Source organism: Onychostruthus taczanowskii, unplaced genomic scaffold (assembly GCF_017590055.1).
Source record: "Onychostruthus taczanowskii isolate IOZ18803 unplaced genomic scaffold, ASM1759005v1 scaffold46, whole genome shotgun sequence".
NCBI lineage: Eukaryota > Metazoa > Chordata > Aves > Passeriformes > Passeridae > Onychostruthus > Onychostruthus taczanowskii.
The window spans coordinates 3,842,969-3,861,768 of record NW_024502125.1 but is presented as its reverse complement, the minus strand read 5'-3'; the positions used below and the strand labels follow the sequence as shown (position 1 = coordinate 3,861,768).

The window sequence follows — 18,800 nt, the reverse complement described above, 5'->3', positions numbered from 1 at the left end:
AGCCTCTCATTCCCCAGTTTGTCTGTACATCCAGGGTTGCTCCATCCCAGGTGCAGAACGCAGCATTTTCCTTTGTAGAATTTCATATGGTTGATGACTGCCCAGCCCTCTGATTTGTCAAGGTCTCTCTGCAGGGCGTCTCTGCCTTTGAGGGAATCAGCAGTTTCTCCTAGTTTTGCATCATCTGCAAACTGGCTTTGTATCCCTCCCAGTCCTGCACACAATCATTTCTGAAGATGCTGAAGAGCACAGAGCCTAAGGTGGAGTCCCGTGGAACCCATCTAGTGACAGGTCACCACTCTGATGTCACCCCATTCACTGTAACCTCTGTACCTGACCCATGAACCAGCTGCTCTCCCATCATGTGATGTGTTTGTTTATCCAGCTGTGTGCCGGACATTTTGTCCAGCAGGACACTGTGAGAGACAGTACTGAAAGCTTTACTGAAATCCAAGAAGATGACATCAACTGGCTTCCCTTTACCAGCTAGGTGGGTTACCATGTCACCTTCCACTAGACCACACTGCTCAGAGCCTCATTCCATCTGGTCTTAAACACTTCCAAGGATGGGACACCCACCACTTCTTTGGGCAACATGTTCTAGTGTCTCACCATTCTCACAGCAAAGAAAAATTCTGCAGTGACAATACCTCCACTGGAACCTAAGTTCTCCCTATAAAAGCACCCAACATGGACTCAAACAACACAGAAAATTAATGAGATAGTCTTCTTTGAGATTCCAAGATGAAGGAATCTGGGAGCACTGAAAGGCAAACAACAGCTCAACCAAAGGCCCTCTATAACTGTGCTTAGATAACAGTCACCATCAAATTATCCCAGTAAATTCCAACTAGAGCTGCAATGAGGAAGTTGCATTGTCAGGCTAGAAGAAGATGAGTGGTATCACTGATACAGTGTATTTGTGAATGATATTTGCAAAAAAAAACAAAAACAAAAACAAACAAAAAAAACCCCAAAAAACAAAAAACAAACAAACAAAAAAAACAAAACAAAACAAAAAAAACCCAACAACTTGCTCAGAAGAGATGGCATTTTAGATGTGTTTGTTTGAGCTTGTGAGAGTACAGCTGAAGTCAGAAAAGCTTGCTCTGTTACCATCTTTACCTTGACCCTTTTCAGGTACATACAGATTATGAGAACGATAGAACACATTGAGAAGGAAGAACCTAGAAACCTGTAGGTTTCTCCTACCAGGAGATTCACTTACCTTCCAGAGGATCTTTATTTAAGCCCAGCTGGCTAATAATGTATCGAGGGATGTCTGTTTTAATGCCTTGCCCCTCTTTAGCATGGCCTTCAGCTGCTTCCAAAAGATAGTAAAACTCTTCGGGATCAAATTCCTAAGGAAAAATAATCATCATCATTTTCTCTGTTGAAACTGGCTCCTTAGGGTCTAACATAAAAAGTTCCTTTGACTCTTCTAACTCCACATATATGGCATATTCCTACTAAAAACAGTACCTCTTTATTCTACTACTCATAGTCTATTTATCTGTTCCAATTTTTATACAGTTTAACACAATGAGCAATGGAATTGCATGTCACTATTTCAGAGCAACACTTTACATAAATATTATATTCTTTGCCATCAAAACTTCATGTAATACTGAGTGAAATGACCTATAAGCAGCAAAAATAAGATTTCAAAGAGAGAAGACTATATCCCTGCATGTGTTTGTTTATAAAAATCCACTACAACTATGTAAATATATTGCACTGCACTTTTTACTTCTGAAGTATTAATTTCAAGTATTTCCAATCAATATATATGCACTGTGTTTTATGGAAAATACAATTTAAAAATCACTAACTTTAGAATGAAGACAAAATCGAAACTTGATTTAAAAAATCTGAGCTTCATTGATCCAACTGTTTCAAATTCAGAAATTAAACATTCCCCTGTGGGAACTAACTATATTACAACTATCACTTATAACATACCAAAAAGGCAAGCCTCAATAAGGAACAAAAATGAACAAAAAGAATAGAAACTCTAAATGCTATGCCCAAGTCCCTTGGAAACACATTTAATTTTACTACTTTTTAAGGCGTATAACAAAACACATTGAAAGGAGCAAAGAAGATTATTAAAACAATGTGAGTGGGATTTTTAAACACAATTTCTCTCTCTCACTGGCATGAATTCACACCAAATCATCTGTTCATGGTTACTGTGTTCATCAAGGTGTTTGTGCCTATAGGTGCAATCCTTAACAGAGTAAGCCACCAGTCATTAACATAACGAAATAGATTTTTTCCTCCAGTAGGTCAGCTCTGTCACAAATATCTGCAGAAGCCAGACAGACTGTTGAGATAGCTAATTTCCTGACTGTTTTGCCACCAAACATAACTCCATGGCATTTTAGACTACACGTTCAGTCACAAGGGTCCTGTCCTAGATCCTCAGGCTACTCAGGACTATGAAAGTCAACACCTTGACCCAGAAATTTGCTACCACGCTTCATTTTGCATCAGAACTGCTGTAGCATGTCTGAAATAAAATATCTTTAGAATTTTCAGTCTTAGGGAAACAATCAAGTTTCACAAGTTTTACATGTGTCATGAAACAATCTTCATCATGTACAACGTACTGCAAACTACTTAACCGCAAACCCATGAACTGTCCAAGCTGCCTTACTTCAGCCCAAAGCCACAGGATGCTGCAAACCTGCCCAAAACACCTGAACCAATAACTAAACAGTACATGCTATTTCAGTCTTACTCTCCTCATCTTACATGCTGTCCCCAGCTGTATCTCTTACATGTCACTCCTTGGCACTAAAGCAGCCAACAGCATGATGTTGTGTGCCAAGATTTTTATTTACTTTTGTCATGAAAACATTATCATCTCCTGACCTGCTGCAGTGACAGATAAACAGCTTCTCCTCCACTTACTAGCAAGACAAGGCAATTTTAAAACAGGTAATTTTAATCATATGAATCTATCTAAAGACACACATATACATACACGGGTCTGAATAATGAGAAGCAATGAATTTATTTTCTGATCTTCACTTCCAACTCTGCGTTTTGTTTTCCATGTACAAATGGAGAAAAAATATTTAAATAATTGACAGTAGCTCTTAACACATATGAAACCATAAAACCTTTATTTGTATGATTATCAAGTAAACTAAAACAGGATTTCGCATGCTACGAACATCTGTGACAAGACCACCATCAGAAAACTGACAGCTTTACTGCATGGTATCTGAAATGTCTGGTCACCACAAAGCTGGAATTTTTTCCTAAAATTTTTATGAATTTTCTTACAGAGGCTGGAGTTTTCCACACCTAGTATCTATTTCACACAGATATTCTAAAATACCACACAGTAATATTCAAAAGTTTCCAGAGAGACATTACAAAAAAAGTACTGTTTTTACAATTATGTTTATGATCTAGGCTTAACATCTTCTTGCACGAAAAATGTACTGTTGCTTGACTGTAGGCTACATTTGTTCAAGCTACCCGTATTTGTAGAAACATTCGATGCAGGGTTGTCACAATCCAGTTTAATCCTTCTGAATATCCTGTTTTAAGTGAGAACACTAGAAGCAAGCTGTGCTGGCTTTCCCTGCCACTACTGCTCTGAAACTCAGTTATGAGACACAATCACATCTGGACTTTGCACCGCTGTTCTTGCACTCATTCCAGCATGCCCAGCAAAAGGAGGGGTGCAGGATGCACATCATTCTACTTGAAGCAGAGCAAGTAGCCTAGGACAAAATCCCAACGGTAGGAAGTGGCAACTACGTGAACAGAGATTCGGACTAGATCCCATTAAAACTTAGCACTTAGGGAGAATAAACTAATAGGCAAATAGACCAAGAGAGAACTGGAATTGGAACCACAGAATCATCATAGTTCAAAGAAACCTTTAAGATAATTCAGTCCAACCATCCACCCAGCACCACCACTGTCACCTCTAAACCACTGAACCATCACCCAGCACGAGATCCAAACACCTCTTGAACAACTTCGGGTAACTCTACCACCTCCTACACAACCTATTCCAATGCCTGACCACTCTAACAGGGGAAAAAAAATTTCAAACATGTAATCTGAATCTCCCCTGTCTCAATTTAAGGCTACTTCCTGTAGTATTGCGGGCACCATATGAGAGAATGGCTCCCACCTGGCACCTTCCTTTCAGGGAGCTGTAAGAGCGATAAGGTGCCCCTTGAGCCTGCTCTTCTTAAGACCAAACAAACCCAGCTCCTCCAGCCGTTCCTAGATACATTTTCTAGACCCTTCATGAGTCTTGCTGCCCTTCACTGGACACACTCCAGCACCTCAATTAGAAAGCCAATAGAGAATAATGATGCTGGGAGCAAGGACTGATGGGAGAAAGTAGCAAGCCTGTAATGGAAGATGTAAAGTATTATTATAACAAGTCTTGGGCTGACTGCCCACAAGATGTATTTAAGAGCATTTCTGGATGTGTGATAATAGAGAAGGATGCAAACCAGAAAGGGAAAAAACAAGGAGATGAGAAACTGGATGATGTGGAGAAACATATAAACCCTGTAAATAAGAGCAGGGAACAACACACTAGACATGGAAAGAACCTCTCAGGGAGGAGGAGTAAAACAAATTTCGATTCAATGGCAGAAGCAGGACATGCTAAGATGTTGTTCTCGCTAAAGCCTTTCTTTTTGTTTGTTTTGGTTGTTTTTTTTAAACACCTCACATCTCTTCCATGCTGAGTCAGAGCACATATCTTATTTTTAGATTCCTTCTGAACTGCAAATCACGAACAAAAAAGCAACTGGGAACACTGAGACTTGGTGTTTCCAAAACAAACTAGAGGCAGCTCTCAAAATGCCCATGGCTGAACAAGCCAGGGTGTGGATTAACTGTGCCACAGATGAAGGGACTCAGCACAAAGCCAAAATCAGGTTGGAAAGACTTACTAGCTAGCTTACTAGCTCAGATTCAGTGCGACGCAAATGCAATTTCCAGCATAACTTGAGTCTAGCAGCCAGCTGGACTCCACGTAAGGCCTGCCAGCCTCAAATAGCTGTATGCAGCATCAACACTGATCTTATATTGGCAAGCAGAGTGGCTCAAAATCAGCTCAGGCTGCCTGCCAGGCCTTTTGGACTCAGGCTGGCTCTGGCATGGCATTTGGGTGTCTACACTATCCTCCTGTGTACACTGTGTTCTGCAAGTGTTTATTAGTTCAACTGAACAACTGAAGAACGCTGGCTCCATGTGTAGGAGCAACTTCCCACACCTGAGCCATACCAGCTCCCACAGCACAGGCAAAAAAAGCAGAAACACGCCCACACAGCACACACAAACTAACCCAGTGTGGCAACATCGCTGCTATGCTCATGCATAAATAAATCAACTCTTCTGCTCCTTCTGGACCCCAGTATAACACCAACTACCTGTGAATCCAGACAGCCTAATCCCTCTTCTGCTCTTATTGCCAGGTCAGGTACTGCAGAACTGACCTCAAGCTGTTTATAGTTCTGGCAGCTGTTGAGTGCAACAAAATTATGAAACTGTTAAGAAATGAGAAAACCACCAAGCAATTACAATTCTGGAATAGTCTTCCCAAGAAATGGAGAAGTCTAACAAAACAACAGAAAAAGCCAGCTGGTTTTAAACAGCAGCTTCCTCAGCTGATGAAAGGGATTCTATACCACAGTATTTGCAATAGCAGGGAATCAAACAAAACTGCAGGAGGGTCCTGCCAGTACACTATATCCAAGAATAGAAGTGGAAAGGATCCCACAAACGATGAAGCCCAACCATACTATTTGACATGTTCCAAAAATCAATTGTAAAGGGCCTTAAATACTAAATCAGAGAACTGCCTGCACTACTAAGAGAAAAACACTAAATACTAAGTGAAAACATAGTAAGCATGACCTTACCAGACATTCCAGTAAGCGAGCAGGACGAGCAATAACTATCAAGATTTTGCGAACAAGTTGTTTAATAAATGCCATTTCTCCACTCTCTGATCGCTCTTGTGCCTAAAAGATAAAAATAAATCCATATTGAACCAAATCACATTCAATGCCCTGCTTAGGAAAGCAGTGATATTTAGGACGCCGGTAGGGTTTGAAGCATGTACTTGATACAAACTGCGCATCAATTTCAAGATGCCAGCAGAGATAACAAAGATCTGAGCAACAATGTAACTTCTATTCAAATATACCCAGCTTTAAAACTTTAACACTGTTACAACAAAAGTGCCTACCACAAACACCTACTTTTTTTTTTCTTTCTTGTTTCTTAAGCTTACACAGTATTATTACCACCAGTTTTGCAAATAGATACAATGTATCAATATAGATCAACACTGATCTATACATGCAGGTTGTGCCTCAATTCTTTAACAGGGTTAGGCCGAAATGAAAACTAACACAAATAATAGTAATAGATATAAGAAACATCCATCCCAAATTCATATCTTTTTGTCAGTCATATGAAAACGGCAATTTATATGCACATATACATATAAAAAACCTTTACTTGCAGAGAGGCTTCATCTAAAGGTACATGCAGAAAGGATGACAATGAAAAATTGAGTTCTACAAAGATTACAAAAGAGGGGGAGGTGCTGTAGAAGAGTATATACAGAAAATGTACATCTAGAAGGTTTTGACAACATCTCCACAATGGTCTGAGCTGCATTTCAAGTTTCTTTTAAATGTTTCCCTCCTCTAAGAACACATTACATTATTTAAGGATGCTACTAAATGCAAAGCAACTGTATAATTCTCCTTCTGATTAGAATGTCCTAATAGCATTTGCCTTAAATATCAAAGCATTTCCTTGCTCTGAACAGTAGAACCCACAGCTTAAGTTTCTCAGCATCTCTTGCTTATTCAAAACCACAAAGAAAATTAAGAAACTAACACTTAAAAATTATTACTACAGACCAATAAGTACTTCTCCTATAACACATTATATTTTTGAAAAAAACTCTGTGAAAATAGAAAGCTATGCATATTGCTCTTAATGTAAATACCACAATTTTAAAAATCACCAAATACATGAGAGGAATTAATCTGCGGAGTTCAAAAAACGAAAACTGTACAAATATCATCTAGCCATCTGCAAGAGGTTTCAGAAGTACCTTAACTGGACAGAAGCATAACTCTGAACATTATCAACTTAGCCCAAATAAAACTCTTTTGTAAACAAAACACCTGCTTATTTTAACCACCAACAAAATTTAAAGCACCTTTGTAGAGTTTTATGAACACTTAGATGCCTAGGTGAACAAAAGATTCAATACATATTACATTTAAGCAGGATGAAGCAGGAAAGCATTCAGGTCCACTTGACCTTAAAATTCTAAAAATTTTGGCTAAACCAAGCTGCTTTGACCTCAAGGGAGTCTTCCCCTAGTTAAAGTAACTGCACAGTGCCAAGCAGAATCAGGAAATGCAGCTTTCTACTGAAGATTGCAGCCGGGAATTAACAACAAGTGAATCACATGAAACTAAAGCACAACAAAGTGCCCATAACCAAGTTGTCCAAAGAAAAAGTTTTCATACTGTCATATCATGCTATTAACAAGAAGTAAGCAGTGGATTCAAAAGTTAAGTCTGAATTTTTTAAGGTATAATGTCTTTGCAGAACAGGAATCTTTTTCATAATAAAGAATTGACATCATAGAATATGACAAAACGAGTGGCTTGGTGATTTTTTTACTTTATATGCAGGATGAAGAATAATGTGATGCCATGTTTTTTTTTAGCAGGTTTTGGGAGAGCTGTTAGTGAACACATATTCTAAACTCTACTTAATGTGTAGCCATTTTTAGGTATATATTGTCAACAGCGTTAGCAGTGGTTCAATGAATCCTGGCTTAGACATGTTTTCTGGTATTCTGACATTATCAACTGACCAATTCTGCCTGCACTCTGGCATGGCAGAACTATGACCATTTCATAAGTCAAAACTTCCTCTTGACTAGTAAGCAAACTCTAAGTATTTTCAGTGTTTAAAAAATAGGGTTTCAACAATCCAGAATAAATTTATTGATGTCTTAAATTTTGTTTTGCCGTATGAAGAGAAAAAGTTCAAAAATCAGTAGTTTTAGAAATCCTATTTACTGAATAGAAATTAACAAAAAAGCAGCACAGGAAAAACAAAACCCAAGAAAACAACAACAAAAAAAATCCAAATAAAACAAACAAACAAAAAAAGCCAACAAAAAAAAAAAAAAAAAAAAAAAAAACCCACAAAAACTCAACCAAAACTGCTTGTGTAGCAGTTTACTTGTGAGGCTTGTGCCTGCTTTCTATTCAAAAGAAAGCAAAGGACCAATTAAGACAGCATGGCACCCTTAAGGCATCAGCTGGAAAGAATTTCGAATTAATTTCAAATCTGCTGCTCTATCACATTTATTTTGACTCATAACATACTACCAAATCCCACACAAATAAATGAGTAATTACATGTTGTACTCATTCTTTTGAAAATGATACATTAATAAACTACAGAAACTTATGTAACAGCACGTTTGTCAAGTTTCAAGTTCATCTTAATTAATTTAGCTGAGTATTCTATGAAAGTGTCAACACATTTAGAAAAGCCATTTTTGCTGCTAATCAACATTTCAACTATGAGATGAATGTTAAAAATAATTAAATAATAAATAATCTCTCACTAATGGAAAGGTAAAGGTTGCTGTCTGCTTTCTCAACACAGTAGGGTTGATGAAAGGAAAGTGTGTATGTTACCTCATTTATTTAAAGTAAATGAAATAGCTAGCCCTGTCTGGGGCTTATGCACACGCTTCTATAAGCAATCTACAATTTGCACTGCAGAATGTAATCCTGCTGTTTCTGGAATTTCTACAACCCCTCTATTCCAGACCAATATGCCAGGGTGCTTTACAGTTTTTGCAGGAGTCATTATGTAGACTAAAACATCTTACGAATACCACTTTGACAATTACTTGAGTAAACAGTCATAATTCAAGACAATATTCAAGCAAACTCTAAGGCAAACCGATTTAAACAATTTTTCAGGCAAACACATGACAGTCTCATGGATCATACCTCCTGTAGCAATTTGTCTAATTTCTGCTGTAATTCAAGGAAGTATCGTGATGTGATGAGGCCCTGGTGAGATTTATCCAAACAATCTCGAGCTAGTTCTGTGATCTGATGGTGGGTAAAACTGAGCACTCCATCTGCCAGTGGAAGGGTGTTCTCTGGAGAATGATTTGTTATAATATCCTGGAGCCTCTCTTCCATCTGAGCTGTGGCCTATAGGAAAGCAGTTGTTCAACACATTAAATCAGCTCTACATGAAACTAACAGCCTTGAAGTTATTTCTGACTCTAGAACATTTCTGTACTGCCTAAGAATTTACCTAGCTGGAATGCATGAAATGACTGAAGCCAAAAGGCAAGTACACAAAGGCAAAGTGACAGATGACATTTCCCCACATTAGCAGTACAGAAAAGCAACAGCCTTGTTGTTCTACTACCCAGTTCCCCACTTTGTCTGCCAACGGTGATTAACTGTACACTAATCTTGTGATACTCACTAACAGAAATAAAAAGCTTTTAAGTCAAAACCAAAGTGGAAATATATACAAAAGAAAAAAGATAACTGATAGGGGGCCTATTTTTTCTGCTAAAACTGCAGATACTAGACAGCAGAATACAGTCACTACCTTCACAAAGGTTATTCCACAAAAATTTCACTGAGCAGAGTTTGAATGAGGCTCATTTGATTAATCAAAAGCACCACAAGCTCACAGGTCCTGACAAACGTGTCTGCAGGCTCCCAGATGCATTTGTTTTACATAACCAACTGTCTGGTTCTCACAGAATTGCAGATGCTTCAAAAAAACTCTTGAAGATATCATTATTATTATTATTATTGAACAGTAATCCCACATATCTTAGTTCATGTCTTCAACAGAAGATAAGTGAGTTCTTCACACTTCATATTGTTGCTCGATTACTTTGCAAATCTTGACAAATCTTTTTTTACATTTATATGAAGAAATGCAAAGAAATTTCTCCCTTTTTAACTCATGTTTTAGGAACAGTATCTTGTTTTATTTTCCAGGGGTAATTAAAATTCTAGGAGCAACTGAGAGTACAGTGCTTCAAGCTGTGCACACAGACCTGCACGCAGGGACTCATCTGTGTCTCAAGATCTCTGGACAGGAGAGCAAAACATCCTCCTATCTCATAGTCCAACTCCCTCATCTGTGTACTGATCTCATTAAGTGCAATAGATCAGTGCATATAACGCATATACATGTATGTGAAGTATATAGCAAGTGTTTGCGAAAATGAAGAAATGGACTAACCAAAGGAATCTGCTGGTATATCACAGCAGATGCTTCTCAAGACTTAGCACTGGAAACTGGTTTTGATTTACTAATGCAGTATGCATTTGCCCCAAGTACACCACCTACTGAAATCCAAGGTATCATCAGATTCCAATCAGCAGAATATTTTACCAGCATGATTAATTTCAAAACCAGTTTAGCAGCGTTGCCAAATGAATGTCCAGTTCCCACCAGAGTTTTCTTGATCATGACTGTATCGTTGCAGTAAGAGATCAGTGATGCTTTATGGAAGCCATTACAGGGCTGGATCATTACTTCCCGTAACAAACGCACCTCTTACTTGAAACCTATGTTGCCTACCAATTTAGATACTGGGTATCTTAAATATAATTCATTACCTTTGGAAACCTTTCTTTGTAGACATGGTTCATCATAATTATTTCATTGTCACAGCAAGCAGGAGAACGTCCAGGGCTGCAAGCAAAGCACATTAGCCCTTTACATTTGTCCCAGCATGAACTACAGTTAATTCTTATATTTTTGTATTATTTATTTGCAACAAAAAGTCAGCACAGACTTCACTGGAAAGGTACAGTCTGCAATCAATAGCACACTTAATTCCTTTCTGCTATTTCTGTTCAAGTCCTCATGGTTATTTAATGTACTTGACATCTAACTGCTAACCATGTTATTCTCCTAGTTTGTACCTGTATTTCAAGGCAGATGAAGCCTTGTGAACATTATCTTTTCCTCAGAAGGGCAAGAGAGATCTTTTTAACTGGTCTTATACCTGTACCTTTGAAGATTAGATACAATCAAAATAGCAAGATCTGACCAAGAACTCTGGTAGCTGCAAGTGAAGAAGTACAAAATGAGTTTGAGTTTTGTTTGTTTTTCTAAGTGGATAATTTGAAAAAATATATCAAAACAATCTATTTTCAGTCTGAACAGCAGATAAAGGCAGTAACTTCCTATAAATAATACATATATATATATATATATATATATATATATATATATGTGTTGAGCAAAGCTGGAGTGCTGTGCCTGTAAAAAAAGCACAAGACTTTGAGGAAAAGAATTCATAAAAGATACCCACAGACCTCACAAACCTACAAAATTATGTTTTGCTATCATGAGCCTCACTGTCCACTACAAAGCCCTTTAAAAAAATCTCAATACAGATTACCTGTGTTGGTGATTCTGGCCCATTCAATCTGTCTAGAAGGTCTGGTCTAGTGGAAATGTCCCTGCTCACAGCAGGGGGGGTTGAAATGAGATAATCTTTAAGGTCCCTTCCAACTTAAATTATTCTGTGAATCTAAATCTGGCTTCTGGTATTCTTGAAGATCAAAACTGAACACTAAACTTTGTCACGCGTATCACAATGGTGAGTCCTTGAACTGACAGAGGCAGCCTGTTACAGACATTCACAGGCTACTACTGAGAACAGAGCAGGTACATAGATTCAGAAAGGGAATACTACAATTACATCATTAATGACTAGGTCATCAAGACAGTCTCTGCAGGTTAGTTGCCTTCACATTAAGATCTATCTTAACGATATTTACCACTGAAGTGAGTCATGACCAAAACCAGAGCAAGTATTTAAAGGACTATGCTTCATTCAGCCTTAGCTACATATGTATTTCAGCCATTTCAAAACCAGTACACATTCTCAGTGTAAAACAGCATGACGCTACTTCTAATGTGTGAATTTAGATACAACCCCTGTTTTCAGATACACAAACTCACCTGAGACTTCGGGACCGAGGGCGCATTGCAGTTGTCCTGCACCTGTTATCGCTGGCAATGCTCTCAGTGGTACAGAAATGTTTAGACAAAAAATGTAGTTCATCAGGTGTTGGTTGGTATGGTAACTGGTGTAGCTTCTCTTGGGATGAGCAGGATGACTGCAAAAGCCCAAGAAAACACAAGCTTTCATCAGAGTGAAAAAAGACCATTTTCAAGACTGTATTTGGTGCTCACAAATAATGAATAATGTAATTTAAGTTAAAAATTATAATTACTGTTTCTCGTGCCTGACTACCAATTTAAAGAAGAAAATAAATAATTACTCTTAAATTGATGAGCTAAGTATAGAGTAAGTATCAAAAAAAGAACCACTTCAGTTCCAGAAGACAAATTGCATTTCAAAAATTTAAATTTCCTAAGGAAAAGGTGACGTCTAATGTCTGATGTCAATGATACATAACAATAGCTAAAATGGAGTCTGCTGAAAATTAACTATTGAAGTAGGACAGCCAAAGTATGGTAACCATACAGTACAACTTATTGTCACAATGCCAATTGTATATTGTCATCATAAAGGTATTTCATTATCCACATTTAAGACATTACTAACAATCTTAAAAATAAAATTAAATACTATCTAAACCTTTGCTGAGAAAATTAATATGCTATTATCTTATAAAAAACTGTACACTGAAAATAGTGAGAGAACTCAATACATTTATCAAGACTGGTTACATGGCTGACAAAAAGTTAATGGAACAAAAAAATAAAACCATCCATTTAGTATAAAACTGGAAGATATGGACAGGTATGAAAATGGCAGTGCTACCACAATAACCACCCTTGCAACGCTTCATGTACAGAGCTGATTACATAAGCAGTCCAAATGACTATACAATGTATTTTAAGGGTTTTTATACAGCTCTACCTGAGCCATGTTAGATGCTTTGAGGTAGAACTTTGAACTTCCCCATGAACCTGGATCTGGTACCCTTGTTAAAGAACACATACACAGTTCAAATCATTAACAACCAGTCTTGCTAATGTGGACTGACAAACACAGAGAAATGTTCTACTGTTTCTGCTACCAAAATCAGTTTCCAAGTCAGCTGATTCATAAATATTCTTGTACAACTGCACAAAGCTGCTTAGTACCATGCAGACATTTCCTATATTTTACCCGCAGAAGGGAAGAAGTTGAAAAACTTGGATATCTTTCTGGAGCTCTTCAGTCTTCAGCTGTATTTCTCAACAAAATTAATTTCTTCTGTGTACCAATTTACATGTGCCCATTACTGCTTATCAGACTTCTCATATTGAACACCAAGGCCCCCACCTCCGTACTCTTTTAATGGAGGCAAACACAGTAAAGAATTTCTTTGTTACATCATTTCTAGTGAGGGAAACTTTTGTACTGTACAAATATTGCCCCTGCATTGTTAAGGTCAGCAGGTAATAATCAGGCTGGTAAGCACAGAAACTAGGAAGTCTTTTTAATCTCCTGGCAACTTGTGTGGTACAGACTAATATCCTAACTCTTAGAAGCAAAAGAAAAGTTTTCTTATCACACTAGATTCCATGAAGTTGTCTCCTAAAGCAAAAAAGAATAAAACCCACTGGCAGAAAAGGCTAAGAAGGACTAGTCTACATGGGAATGCTGCACCACATCAGAGCAAGCTGAAGTTTGCAAGACTGTGTTACCTCGCTTTGCTGTGGGCTAAAAGGCATGCACATCAAGAATTTACCACAGCTCATCAGATAGGTAGTAACTTGTTGAGTTACAGTAAGTCATGCATGAAATTCTGCCTTAGCACATTACCATGCATAATTCAGCACACAGCATAGGTAAGGCAAGTTCTTTCTTATCTCACATTATAGCAGTTAGTTGCAGTTTACTGGTTATACCACAGCCATGCTCTGCAAAATAAAAGATGCTGTAGCATAGGAGAATTTTCCCAATACAGAGAATCACAGATGGCTATTCCTCTAAAATCATTCTCTATTTCTTTGGTTTCAGGGAATTATGGGAAGATCAGTTGGAAAATAACTCTTATCACACTTCTCCTCATATAAGGTGCAACAGAGTTTAGATTCAACATGACTGAAGAGAGGATCTTCCTAATGCTAACCACTTTCAGTTCTATCAGGATCATCACAGGCACAAAGTACATTTTTTTGGTAATCTAAATTCTTATTTCAGTAAAAATCCAAATTCTTACAGCAAAATTCTTGAACAAAATCGTTCTCCTGGCATTCTACAAATAATGCGCCAAAAATCACACAAGAGATTAAATATTTTCAATATGTTCAACTGTAGTGCATTATGGAAACAGAAATATTCTTCTGAAACAGAAATGCAGGTTTGAAAAATATACAGCTTGTCTCCGTTCATCACTTTTATAAGGTTTGCTCTCCTAGAAGACACAATAATCTCAACTGCATTGTCTAACTGCCAAGATTCGATCCTGCTGTGCTAGAATAAGATACACCAACAGCTTCTTTCCAACTGAACAATCAAGCAGAAGGTATTTTAATTTTGTTGTGATAACCAGTATATGTGATACTTGCACCATTTCTAAACCCACAACCTTCCGTTACATAGGTAATTCTATCCATCCCATCACTACTTTCAATATTACAAAAACAAACAAGCAAACAAAAAAAAACAGGATAACAAACAGTGAGCTACATTCACCTCAGCATAACTGTGGTAACTACAGACACTTTGGTCTCTACTTTGACTTTCACGTGCTTGTGAAGAACAAAGTTGTGCTCTATTGTGATGTGTAAAAACTCTTTCTGCTGGCTGGTTGATAGATGTCTAGATTTATGTGAATTTTATTTATTCATCACTGAAAAGGGAGTGCTCCATATGTACATTTACAGTGTTGTATGACTTGGTCTCTCATTTCCTCTAAGAATAAGTAATAATGTGGAGGAGGAGGCTGAACTGTCCTCGCTCTTCCATATTCTGAAAAAGTATGTGAAATCAATTAGATGGGTACACTTCTAGTTTTGATTCTGTGATTCACATCTATCATCCAGAGGGTAAAAGAAGAAAATGAAAAACATCTCTAAGAAGTGAAGAAACAGTCGCTAGATTTAGAATCCAAAGGCTATCCAAGTGCTTTTGCAAGGCTTATCAGCAATAGCAAATTCTCGGGCAAAACAGAACAAGAAACTAACCATGAGATACTGCAGAAGCCAAAACCATAAAGGCTAATGTGTTTGTCTCAAACACCAGTAGCAGGGTGGCTGTGGCACCAACGACTTTGGGTAACAACAGCCAAGGACTTGGCAATAACATGCTGTGAGAAAGAACAAGATGTGACTGGACAAGGGGCCATATGGAGGTAGGACAGCACTTTTCTTTGATCTACCTCCTGGAGATAAGCACAGCTCAGTACAGCACAAACGGAGAAATGAGGTGGAGAAGAATGCACAGGGAGGAATCAAGACTGCCAAAGACCCCCGAAGACCTCTGGCCGATTTCCACAAGGACCTGAAAGACTGGACTGTGAGTGATCACTAATTTGCACAGAAAGTAAGAAACCCACCTTCAGGGTGGCAACAGCTTCTCTATAAAGTGGTATCTCCCCAACAAGCCTCAGGCATCCCCAAGATCCTGAGATATCTCAGCAGCTGGACTAATACTGGAACCAGGACTGGTGTCTCTTCCTCCACCCTCACCCCCCCTTTTCCTTATTTTTTTTTCCCTTCCCCACCTCACCCCTTTATGCAAAACCCACTGACATGTGCTTATATAGCAAGTCAGAGACTAATACACCAATTTCTATGCCAAGTGTGTCTTAGTGAGTTTTTGTGGATCATTTGACTTCTGTAATTTCTTTCGACCACAAGTATTTACTAATCTTGTGTGATCCCTTACTCTTAAGACTGGGACACCGCTGATATTTATGGCATGAATTCTCTACTGCTTCTTTCTTCAATAAAATTTGAATGTAGTTATTGGGGAAAAAGGTTTATTTCCACAAGAAAGAAACTGTTTTCTCAATGGTAGGGAAGACATATAAGTATGTTATTATTTATATATTCTAGTCAGAAATAATCATGGGGTAGGTCAACAATAATGTATAACAATGAAGTTAAGACAGCTAAGTCCATAACTGTATGAACAGCAAACACAAACACCATGTAAAACTGCTCTACATTCCAGGATGCCTACAGCAGCTAGTGAACTTAAGTGGGGGAGAAAGTATTTTAATTAGAATTACAATTTTAAAACTGAAGAAATATCATATTCCATAGAATTCCATATCAAAGAAATTAATATGGACAGAAAATTAAAACTGTATTTTGATCTGATTTTGACACAGCTTTTAATCTCCTTTCTAACACAAGTCCGTTTCTTGCAACAGTGACAGTGTTTCTGTGGGAATTCCTTTATTTGATATAAATTCCTTTATGTCAACATATTTTAGGTGAAGAGCACAGCATATCTGATCTACTTCCACTAAGAGCTATACAAACATGCCCTAACGAAAACTGCTTACGGAATTAATGTGAAACCAAGGAATTTACTTGGCAAAAGTAGCATCTACACAGAAAAGAAAGCAGAGGTCAAAATTAGTGCTTTAGAGAAAAGTTCTTAAGATATAAGAAATTACTCAGTATGGTTTAAGACAGATAGAACTGTCCTTCCAGAAATCTCTGTGGACAAACAAAAAGTAAGAGTTGATCATAATACAAAATGGTCATATTTCATCATTGTACAGAACGTGGAACTCAATTGTTTCACAAGAGAAACTGAACAAACCCACTGGATGTAGGAAAAGAAAGCCTACTTTAATTGTCAAAGAAACACTTAAAAAAATCAGTTATTACCTATTCAGTAAAATCTGCTATTCATAAAAGGTAAAACACCTTTTATAGGCATATAAGGCATGAAACATTGAACAGACATAGATAGATCGACACAGACCGCCACTTCCACTGCAGTGATGTGCTCTGTCAAAATGTCAACTATTTGTTATTCCCAAAGCAGGCTTTCTCTACAGCTCTATCTCCACAGCCTCTAGGTGTGACTACCACAACCAAGAGCTCTGCTCCAGGTTGTAACATGAGACAGTCGTTCCCCTCCAGTAGAAAGATATGCAGATATACAAAGCAGAGGCTGTTATTTCTGCCATGGCTAGCTCCCAAGTCCTGGAGCAGGATCCAAGGCACTGCTGTGGCCTATGAGATGCACAGGTACAGTGTGGGGCTGACACAAGACTGGCAGAAGCGAGGCTGAGGGGAGCCAAGCCAAGCCCAGCTGAATACTGACAACGACAGCTGAGCCCAGCAGTCCAATGGCAGACAGCAAGACAAGGACAATCCAGCTTTTTTGGGAATTTGTCCCTCCTTGTTTCTTTTTCTGGCCTCAGGGATGGGGAACACAAGCTGCAGAGAGCAAATGCCATCTTGTCTTTGTCTCAGCAGCCACACAGAACTGGGCTGAGGTGCTGAACACCTTTTGTGTGTAAAGCACCTTCTCTGTTGTAAATTTTGTTATCAATATTGTTGCCATTACTGTGCATTTCCTACTTCTTAGCTGTTGGTTTTCTGTTGTCACCTCAACCCCATAGTCTCTGCTGGTATCTCAACCCATAGTCTCTGCCTTTATCCCCCTCTCACTAGAGCAGGGTGGGGAAAATGGGGGTCGCCTATTTGGAATTTAATTCCCAGCTGTTCTTTCAAACCTCCACAATCACACTGAAACAACGGTCCAAAAGGTAAAAATTAGTAAGTTAAACTTATTCTGCTATGCGTCCCAAAGGATTCTTTTTATTCTGATTACAGCCTTCTGAAAGGCTAGGTATCTAACCCATTATCACGCACTAACATCTCACAATTGCCAAAGGAAAATAAAGGCTAATGCATGATTCATCTCATCCTAAGACAGCAGTCTAACCCAGGACAGATAAATCATGCATGCCATAGACAGTTTCTCCTTCTTCTTGTCATCAAGGCAGCCTCAGTTAAGACTCGATACCTAACTATTATATGGTTAAAATAAGGCAGATCAAAGGGAGCAGCTATGAACACCATTCACTACCAAAAAGTATCTCTATGCAAAGTGTAAAGTTTTCTTCTATTTCAGGAAAGTAAAACAGTTTCCTATCACATGTTAGTTCTAAGTCTATCAAACACAACAAAATCTACATTGTCTTTTAAGAGAAGCATGCTACATTTGAGAAGCTAAAGGATGCAAAAGACATCTATCAGCACAGCAAAACAGATACTTACAGAAACAGTTGAGCTGGGTGTATTTGTACCATAGCCAGAAGAAGGGAGAGAAGCCAAAGACCAGCGGCGACCATCAGTCCTGGAAGTTAAGATATGGAGGTCAGTCAAACGAACACAGCAGTATACTAATGCAGTAACATCTGTTGAAGTATTACTGTGTTAAACTGCATCCCCAAAGCATGATATAAATAGAGGTTTTAACAAACAGTATACAAGCATTCACCAAGGATGAATTATTTTTATTGTGGTTTTCTATATAGTTAAAAATCTATGAGATGAAACAACCACAAAGAGAAGTAACAGGTCCATAGAATTGGTATCTAACACAAACAGAAAAGGACAAGAAGCTCAAAACTTTTAGGTCCATCACATGAAAATGAATGAGAAGCAAATTAAAAAATTTGTGAACAAATGCAGACCACTGTGCTCTGAGCCACAGAATAACCATTCTAACTGATATAAAAGGGTAGTGCATTCTTCAATGGCAG

General features: G+C 38.1%; 1 protein-coding gene across 7 annotated transcripts in view; it reads right to left on the bottom strand.

Annotated features, from left to right (window-relative positions):
* Positions 1-18,800, bottom strand: part of MAST4 (microtubule associated serine/threonine kinase family member 4) — a 277,213-nt gene that overhangs the window by 40,937 nt on the left and 217,476 nt on the right. For all 7 annotated transcript variants that reach the window (XM_041414724.1, XM_041414725.1, XM_041414729.1 and 4 more), the window contains 6 exons: positions 18,313-18,391; positions 12,064-12,221; positions 10,707-10,782; positions 9,057-9,266; positions 5,910-6,011; positions 1,229-1,361 (listed from right to left, as the gene is read on the bottom strand). In XM_041414724.1, the coding sequence (XP_041270658.1) occupies positions 1,229-1,361; positions 5,910-6,011; positions 9,057-9,266; positions 10,707-10,782; positions 12,064-12,221; positions 18,313-18,391 (758 nt within the window). The remainder of the gene's footprint in view (positions 1-1,228; positions 1,362-5,909; positions 6,012-9,056; positions 9,267-10,706; positions 10,783-12,063; positions 12,222-18,312; positions 18,392-18,800) is intronic.